This window comes from Capsicum annuum, chromosome 8 (assembly GCF_002878395.1).
Source record: "Capsicum annuum cultivar UCD-10X-F1 chromosome 8, UCD10Xv1.1, whole genome shotgun sequence".
In the NCBI taxonomy this organism is placed as follows: domain Eukaryota; kingdom Viridiplantae; phylum Streptophyta; class Magnoliopsida; order Solanales; family Solanaceae; genus Capsicum; species Capsicum annuum.
Genome location: NC_061118.1, coordinates 165,715,119 through 165,724,647, shown reverse-complemented (window position 1 = coordinate 165,724,647; position 9,529 = coordinate 165,715,119). Strand labels below are relative to the sequence as shown.

At 31.0% G+C, this 9,529-nt stretch overlaps 1 protein-coding gene across 1 annotated transcript; it reads left to right on the top strand.

Moving 5' to 3' along the window:
• The first annotated feature begins 5,411 nt into the window (after positions 1-5,411).
• On the top strand, positions 5,412-9,529 carry LOC107840240 (probable cysteine protease RD21B). Its single transcript, XM_016684043.2, has 5 exons — positions 5,412-6,161; positions 7,464-7,699; positions 7,796-7,936; positions 8,153-8,602; positions 9,247-9,529. The coding sequence occupies exons 1-5, from the start codon at positions 5,678-5,680 to the stop codon at positions 9,343-9,345; spliced, it is 1,410 nt and encodes a 469-aa protein (XP_016539529.1). The 5' UTR covers positions 5,412-5,677; the 3' UTR covers positions 9,346-9,529.

The following is a 9,529-nucleotide window of genomic DNA, read 5'->3' as shown; positions in this document are numbered from 1 at the left end:
GTAATCACAATTTACCATATGTTTGAAACAAAAAAAACATTTGTTGAAAATGATTTGAATATCCGTAGTGATTTTTCTTTCTCAAAAAAAAAAAAAAGTTTGTTAGTTTTTAAATCTCCTTATACAAATATAAATTTGTGCTATGAATAATATAATTTCTTAATTATATATTATTTTGATGTCTTGCATAATTATGCTATAAAGATGATGATTTTTTTTTATTTTATTAATCGTTATTGAATATCATATTTTGGTAGAGTAAAAGACCAACATGTTGAAGGAATGTTGTCATAATTAAAAATGAGATTTGAAGAAGAAACCTATGGGAAGGTCGCTATATATTCAAATAATGTAGGTTTGAAACAAGAAAATTATTTGTCAAAAATGATTTAAATTATTCATAGTGCCTTTGTTTTTTACTTTAGTGATTTCTTTATTCAACTACAAATTTTCGACAACATAGTATCACTAAATAATGAATCTATTAAGAAAAATAAGAAAAATACACAATTGTTTTGACGCAAATGAAAAATAAAAATTGCAAGATCTTACTTGAGATTATTATGATTTATTTGTTTAAAATTTTAAAAATTTCTATATATGGTATTTTCATGATTCTATTTTGACTTAAATGTAAACGTTATAAATGATATAACTAGAATGGTAATACTTTTTCTTAATACTTAGTCTCCTTTCAATATTCGTATATAAGTAAATATTTTCAACAAATTCAAATTGATTTTGTCTTCTTTTCTTTTTCACTTTGAAACGATTTATTATGAACTATTCAATAAACTATAATTGATAGGAGATGGTGACAAATATTTCATTGGTGTATGTTGATTTATTTATTAGTCAATGAAATATTTTTTTATGTTTTTACTCATTTGATAAATATGTAAATCTAAATTATTTTTTTAATATATCTTTATTTAACGATTACTTTTACTTAAATATTATCCGCACATCGTGCGGGTACTAATACTAGTTATACTATAAAAGCCAAGCAAAATAAAATAGAGAAAGTAATTTAAAAAAAAAGGATAAAAATAAAAGACGCCATCACTAATGTCTTCTTAAATATCTAAAATATGGAATAACATGAAAGACTAAAATACCATTTATTTAAAATGAAGAGAGTAACAAATTAAGAAAAGTTTACTATTTTTAGAATATTATTTTTATTATTAAATAATTAAAGAAAAATTAATAATTAAATTAAGATTTTCAATATATAACTAATAAGATCAATTTAGTAAAATAAACTCTATAAATATTTTTCTTAGGCCAAACCCATCCACAGTCCCCTCAACTTGGCAACACTTTTCACTTTGACACCTCAAGTGTACCTTGTTCACTTTTGACACCTCAATTAACTATTAACTGTGTCATTTTGACACTTCTTTTACAATCAGCTAAAATTATAAAGAGTGTGTAATACACACGCTACTGACATGACATACAACCAATTAAAAAAGAACATGTGACACTTTTTATTTAAAATAATAATTTTAAATAAATTATAATTAAAAAAAAACTATTTTTAACTAATTAACTTAAGTTTTTTTTAATAAATCAATAAATAAATTCCCCCCTCCCCCCCCCCCCCCCCCTTCCCACAACAATCATCTTTTCCAAGTTCCCAACTCCCAATCATCTTCTTCACCCCAATCCCCCAGCCTTCCCCCTTCCAATCATCTTCTTCACCCCAACCCCCAGCCTTCCCTTTCCAAATCATCTTCTCCAAAAACATCTCAGCCCTCCCCCCCAGAATCACCTTCTCCAAACACCCCAGCCCCCCACTCGAATCACTTTTTCCAACCTCCTCCCTCCCCCTTTCCAAATCACCTTCTCCAAACAATCTCAGCCCCCTACCCCACCCCCACCCGAATCACCTTCTCCAAACACCCTAGCCCCCACCCCCGATCATCTTCTCCAAAACACCCCAACAACCCCACTCCCACCTCCAAATAATCTTCTTTTTCAAAATACACATCAATGGAGGTTGAATTTAATAAATTTATTCTCACCAACTTAATTTAATTTAATCAATTTTTAACCTATCAAAGACGATTATTCTCAAGTTGATGAAAAATTTCTAACATCAATAGCGATGAAGAACTTCTAACATCAATTTTCGAAACTTTACATTAACAAATCTTTTGCTCTTCTTCTTAATGAAATTTTAGATTTGATGATAATAAAAATGGAGAGATTGTGTGTATCAGCTTTGTGAAAGTGTTTTATGTTATATTGATATCATTGGAGAAGATGACAGTTGTGTTTCATTTATTTCACTGAAAATTTTCTAATCAAAAACAAAAAGTTGATAAATGGGCAAAATTGATGTTTTAGAAATAAAAGAAAGGGTATAAAAAAATGGAAGCAATTAAATATTATTATTATGATCAAGTTGGACGCCATATTAGATTAAAAAAAAACAGTAATCACGCGCCTGAAATGAGTGAAAAACACGCGAGTTGCCGCCTATGCAAAAAGTGTCAAAATGACACCCGTATATTGGTTGAGGTGTCAAAAGTGAACAACGTCCACTTAAGATGTCAAAGTAAAAAATAGTGTCAAGTTAAAGGGGTTTTCGATGTGTTTGACTTTTTTCTTAATATGAATGTCCAAGTAAGTAAGCGAAGGGAATAGTTTTAACCAGGTGTGTGATGGTTCTGCTTGGTTCGGTTTTCTTTTTATTTTTTCATATGTTAACCAATTTAAATGGAATTTTCGAAACCGAAGCCTCATATTAATTGAGGTGAAGCAATTGAATGGTAAGAAATTATTTATTCTCATAATAGCATCTTGTGTTGTACATCAAATCATACAATTTAATCATAGTAATTAAAAATCCACACACTGTATCATTTAATCACAATTAATTGATAAACGTATGTAAAAGAATTCCACATCTTGTATATCAGGTTGACCTAAATATCATGTGTTAGAGAATTGTGCCGTATTGAAAGATTATTTATCTCTCCCAAACTCATCACCGAGACACTAATCAACAGGCAATTGCCTACTCTTAAATGTGAAAATTCTAGGAATGAATATTTGAACTTTTCTGGAAACTCTTGAAGAGAGGAGATTAGAACTTTCAGAAAAATAGCATGTTCTTCATCTAAAATTATCTATCGTGATTCAATTAAAATAATTGTATCAAATTAGTTAGACAAAGTTAATTACTTTTTTTCATTTTATCAACAAAGGCCAAGAATCAATTCATAAAGAAAAAGAAACAAGAAAAACGAGTGAGTCAGAGTTCAACTATGAAAGGAATACGTGAAATAGAAGAAAAGGGGAGATCGGCAAAGTCATTGCCACCTTAATATTCTGCTTTTTATTTCATCTTCATATTATATTTGTCCAATTTTATATGCATGTAATTCCCTTGTTCAATTTTTCTAAAAATTCTTATATTAATAATCGCGGAAAAGGCTCAAAAATATCCCTGAACTATTCGAAATAGCTCAAAAATGCCCTTCGTTAAATTTTTGGCTCAAAAATACCCATCCGTTAAATATTTGGCTCAAAAATACCCCTCCCTCTAATGGAATTCGAAAAAGGATCAAAAATACCCTGAACTATCTGAAATTGATCCAAAATACTCCTCTGTTAAATATTTGGCCCAAAAATACCCCTCCCTTAACGAAATTAAATTATTTCGATTATTTCGTTAATTTATATAAAGTTCATCATTTAATTTATATTTCGTTAATTTCTTTAAGTGAAAATTTATATTTCGATAATTTCGTTAATTTCTTTGAAGATTAAAAAGATGTAAAGTGAAAATACCTTTTTAGAAAAAATGTATGTTTATTTTTCAAATCAAATTCAACCAATTTATATTATAATTCAAATACTTTTTTCATTATCTTATTTTTAAAATTAAAAAAATACTTTTATGTAAAAAAATTAAAGTATTACGATTAAAAAGTTAAAGTTACGGTTTAATTCAATCGAAATAATTCAATTTCGTTAAGGGGAGGGGTATTTTTGAGCCAAATATTTAACAGATGGGTATTTAACGAAATTAAATTATTTTGTTAATTTATATAAAGTTCATCATTTAATTTTTATTTTGTTAATTTCTTTAAATGAAAAATTATATTTCATTAATTTCGTTAATTTACATTTCGTTAATTTCTTTAAAGATTAAAAAGATGTAAAGTGAAAATACCTTTTCAGAATAAATGAATGTTTATTTTTCAAATCAAATTCAACCAATTTATATTATAATTCAAATACTTTTTTTCATTATCTTATTTTTAAAATTAAAAAAATACTTTTATGTAAAAAAATTAAAGTATGACAATTAAAAAGTTAAAGTTACGGTTTAATTCAATCGAAATAATTTAATTTCGTTAAGGGGAGGGGTACTTTTGAGCCAAATATTTAACAGAGGGATATTTTTGATCCTTTTTCGAATTTCGTTAGAGGGAAGGGTATTTTTGAGCCAAATATTTAACGGAGGGGTATTTTTGAGCCATAAATCTAACGAGGGGCATTTTTAAGCTATTTCAGATAGTTTAGGAGTATTTTTGAGCCTTTTCCATAATAATTGCTTACTGCAAGTTCCTTTAAATTTTAATCAAACAATCATATTTAGCATATAATTCATGAGTTCATTTGAATTCAATAATTTTTATTAGATATTATTGTTAGGATTTTTGCCCTGATTTTCTTACTATATTTAAGCTTTACTTTTTTCTTAGAAGGAAAATAAAAGTTACCATAATTACTTTTACTTTTCCTGAAAGAAAAATATAATGTTTTTCCATATTTGGCTAACCTCTTTCTTGGAGAAAAAGTTTTGGACATCTACAAATAGAAGACCCCCTTCTCATACCATAGCACATTAGCATGCATAATGTAATCTTTTAAGATTTTCGTTTAGGGGAGATTTTCTCTCTTATTAGTTTTATGTTTTTAATATTAGGTTTTATATGTAGGCCAATTAGCCAAATCATATAATAATATTATGTTTTTAGTATTGTTTCTTTGTCGTTTGATTTATCGTTTCATAGTTTGCAACTAATAGTTTCCGCATGACGCCCTCTCAATTTCGAACCCAACAATTATATATGTGCTAAAAAAAATATATTAAGTAACTTCAAACCCAATAAATCAAATAGTGCGTGAATCCAAATTCAAAGATTAGCAAGAAAACAATATTCATCCTTTTTTCGGAACAAATATTTTTCAAAAAAATATAGCAATTACAGAAACAAAATCTAGTGTTGAAAGCAAAAATTGTAACAGTAATTAACTCTGGATAATTTCAACCCAACAACAATGTGAACGGTCAAGATTTTCATAATAATCCTATTAATGGGAGGATTAGTATAACTCATTTAAAACTTTCACACAATCCACGAATGTCACGAAAATTGTAAGACTCCCGATTTCAACGGAATTGGGTTAGTGGATTCTATGTATATACTATATAGACGAACAGTCCTAAATATCCTCAAATTCATATATTTTCTCTTTACCATTCCACCATCTTTCTCTCTCTTTTTAGTTTTACCCACTTCTTGTTTGACTTGTTTTCTACCTCTCTTCCTCCTCCAACACAAACTCTATTTCCCTCTATAAAAATAAAAAAAAAAATCGCCATTCTCTAAAATAACCAAATAAAAAAAGGAAAAGATCAAACAAGGAAAAAATGGCCTTCTTCATTAAGTCATGTTTGTTCTTTCTTGTTACGTTCTTTGTCCTTTCATCTGCTCTTGACATGTCCATAATCAGTTACGACGAAAAGCATGGAGATTTAGGAACCACCCAACATCATCGTACAGACGATGAAGTGAAGGGATTGTACGAATCTTGGATTGTTAAACACGGCAAGAATTACAATGCCATTGGTGAAAAGGAGAAAAGATTTGAGATTTTTAAGGATAACCTAAGATTCATCGATGATCATAACGCTAAAAAACGACCGTATAAACTTGGTTTGAATAGATTTTCTGATCTTACCAATGAGGAATACCGTGCCATGTACATTGGTGGACGGTTAGATAGGAAGACGAGGTTGTTGAAGAAACCTAAAAGCGAGCGTTACGCTTTTAAGGCAGGCGAAGAGTTGCCGGGATCGGTTGATTGGAGGGAGAAAGGCGCTGTTGCTCCTGTTAAAGATCAAGGCCAATGTGGTGAGTTTTCTTTTTCATCTTTCAAATTATGTGGGAAGAGCTCATGTTTTATCTTAAAGCTTGTATTTTTGCTGTGTGATGTTGATAATTGTCTTATTTTTTTTATTTTTATGTTATGTTTGACCTATTCAATGACCTGTTATTACGTATTTGTGATTCTCTTTCTGGTTTTACCCTAACTTGAGAGAAATCTGGGTTGTTTCCTATAGACCCAATAGAGGCTATTTTTTTGATATATCCTCCGCTAAGAAATAAATACGTTAGTGATAGAAATAGAAATAGAAATCTAAGAATACGAGAATACAAGATTAATACTAATACTTCCAGAATGGAAATGTGAAAGCAAATCACTCACTTCCTACAAACCTTCTAGCCTACTTTTTTTCGCTCCTAAGCTTAACAATAAAGCAATTGCCCTCATTTTTAGCAATAATCTTTTTGGTAGCTAGCTTATTCATGTATTAATTTTATATAAATTATACAATATTTGATAGCTAGTTACAAAGTAAGTTAACAACTTTGCATCTCAAAAGAATAAACTTCAAAATAAAACATAGTACAATTTATTTTTTGAGTTTAAAGACTCCCATTTAAGTTTGGCCTTCACCACTAATGTACTTGAGTTGTCCCAGCTAATCCTTAATCTCTAGAGCCTCATATCAAGGGTCTTATCCTCGATGATCTGAAATTACTCATATTTTGCCTAAACACCTCAGCACAATTGGAAAAATAAGTTGTTGCTGTGTCTGCTAGTTAATCTTCATGAAAATACACAGCCAAAGCTACAACAACAAAGCCAAAGCTAAGATCCTGATTTAGGAAAGTGCCAATTGGAATTTTTATTTGCTTTGGGTGCTAGTGTTCTTTTTCCATCACCACAGACATGGTAAATACAAAATGCTATAGGTGTATGTCTCAATATATTCCATATAAATGCCACAAACAAAGTTTCTTTAATGTTTGCTAAGTTGTTTTAAAGGGTAGATTTATGATATGGGTGTAATCAGAAAGCACAAAGATTTGATTAAATGGCCACATTAGATATTTTGCTTTTGAAAGTTGATCAGTTCCTGCCTCCATTTTAAATCCCGAATTGACCACAATTTTATGAGTTATATATTTGGATAAACTAGGTGTTACTGTATAAATTTTAACTTTAAGTCTCCTAAGTGATTGTTGTTAATCATCCTTCGTTTCTGATGAAAACATATGTCATTGAGCATGTGGGGATGTCTGTATATCCATGTTGTGTATGGACTCGTCATTTTGGGTTTTGACTGAAGTTATACTTTTCTTATGAAGGGAGTTGCTGGGCATTCTCGACTGTTGGTGCTGTTGAAGGAATAAATCAAATTGTAACAGGTGAATTAATTACCCTATCAGAGCAAGAGCTTGTTGATTGTGACAATAGTTATAACCAGGGCTGTAATGGCGGTCTCATGGATTATGCTTTTGAATTCATTAAAAACAATGGTGGCATTGACACTGAGGATGACTATCCTTACCATGCTCGAGATGGCATTTGTGATTCAAACAGGGTATGTTAACCATTTCTTAAAAACATCCAAAATATTGCTCATGTCTTTTTATATAGCAAGCAATTAATGGTCTGCTAACACATTTTGGTCTTTCAGAAAAATGCCCGGGTTGTCTCCATTGATGGGTATGAAGATGTTCCTGAAAATGATGAGAAGTCGTTGATGAAGGCCGTGTCAAAACAACCAGTTAGTGTTGCTATTGAAGCTGGTGGCAGAGCTTTCCAGCACTACTCTTCGGTATGAAAACAATTCTATCAGTGTGTCCTTTTAGTATGTGTGTGGATCACAAGAATGGCGTCTAGTTCTGAATATATATATCGTACCATCGACTCTTAAGTCCTGGATTAGTTGCTGCATTTCTAGTATGCTTAATCTGCAAACACGGCTTGTTACACATTGTTTTTCTAATTAAAACGAATTCATTTACACTTGTTTTCCCTTCAAATCATGCAGGGTGTTTTTACCGGACATTGTGGAACACAACTAGACCATGGTGTAGTTACAGTTGGCTACGGAACAGAAGATGGTGCAGATTACTGGATTGTAAGGAATTCATGGGGTCCTAACTGGGGAGAAAGTGGATACATTAGGCTCGAGCGCAATTTTGCTAATAGCACTGGAAAGTGTGGAATTGCAATGGAGCCATCTTACCCTCTTAAGAGTGGCGTAAATCCTCCTAATCCTGGTCCATCTCCTCCTAGCCCCGTAGCACCATTATCTGTTTGCGATGAGTACTATAGCTGCCCCCAGGGCACTACTTGCTGCTGCATCTATAAGTATGGCAACTACTGTTTTGGGTGGGGATGCTGTCCTTACGAGTCTGCTACCTGCTGTGATGACAACACCAGCTGCTGTCCACATGATTATCCCGTCTGTGATGTTGATGCAGGCACTTGCCTAATGGTAAGATTTTCCTTTCTCCCATCATTCCCTTTATTTTCATGACCATAGTATTCAGGTCAACTTGCACGCGCAAGTCCAATTATCTTTATCTATCATAACTTAAGCAGATGAAAAGAAATTATTAATTAGTAGTGGTACTTTTTTTTTTGTCTCTGTTGAATCTGAATCAGTCTTTCATGATTTTTCATCTACTTTATTAATCATTAGGCCATCTCAAGTGCAAATTTATAGCCTATTTTGCCAAACTTTCAAAATCTACTTATTCTGAAAACTAATTTTTTGTCACAAGTGTTTTTTCGAAAAAGGTACTTTTAGGGAGTAACACTTTGAGTTTGACTAATCAATTTGGAATATTTTTTTCCCAATATTAGCGTATCAATTTGTGCTCGACTTAGCTTACAAAAGGTGCTCATGACGATTAAGTTTTTTTCTTTTCTTTTTCACCTACTATAAAAAAAAGTCTCTACTACCGTTTACAGCACTTAGTTTTTTAAAGAAAATTTGGCCAAACACTAGCTATCTATAATAAGCATTCTTTTCTATCAACTCTTTTTGGTTTATGTTGCTCTTGTACCAAAAAAAGGTTTATGAATAACATGATCAATTCAAGATTTCTTATCACAATTTTATTGATTATGTGACAGAGCAAGGATAATCCATTGAAGGTAAAAGCATTGAAGCGAGTTCCTGCTAAAGTTAACTTGTCAGGGATGAAATTTAACAGCAAAGTGAGTTATGCTTGAGTAATTTTCTAGGGCATGGAGGTGAAAAACAGCAAAAGGCTCATGTCTAGAAGAGCTGTTAATGTGTGTGTCTGGCATATGTTGGATTGATTTAGTTATACTACTGTTGTAACTTTATTTGGACAAATGTGTAAATATCCATCTTTACATTTCACAATGAAAATTATAAGTACCGATTAATAGA

What these genes read in the sequence shown, in the direction of transcription:
- LOC107840240 (XM_016684043.2), top strand. Translation starts at nt 5,678, where the DNA reads ATGGCCTTCTTCATTAAGTCATGTTTGTTCTTTCTTGTTACGTTCTTT. An exon ending in GCATTTGTGATTCAAACAGG is followed by an intron (nt 7,700 to 7,795) that starts GTATGTTAACCA and finishes TTGGTCTTTCAG; the next exon opens with AAAAATGCCCGGGTTGTCTC. An exon ending in CTTTCCAGCACTACTCTTCG is followed by an intron (nt 7,937 to 8,152) that starts GTATGAAAACAA and finishes CAAATCATGCAG; the next exon opens with GGTGTTTTTACCGGACATTG.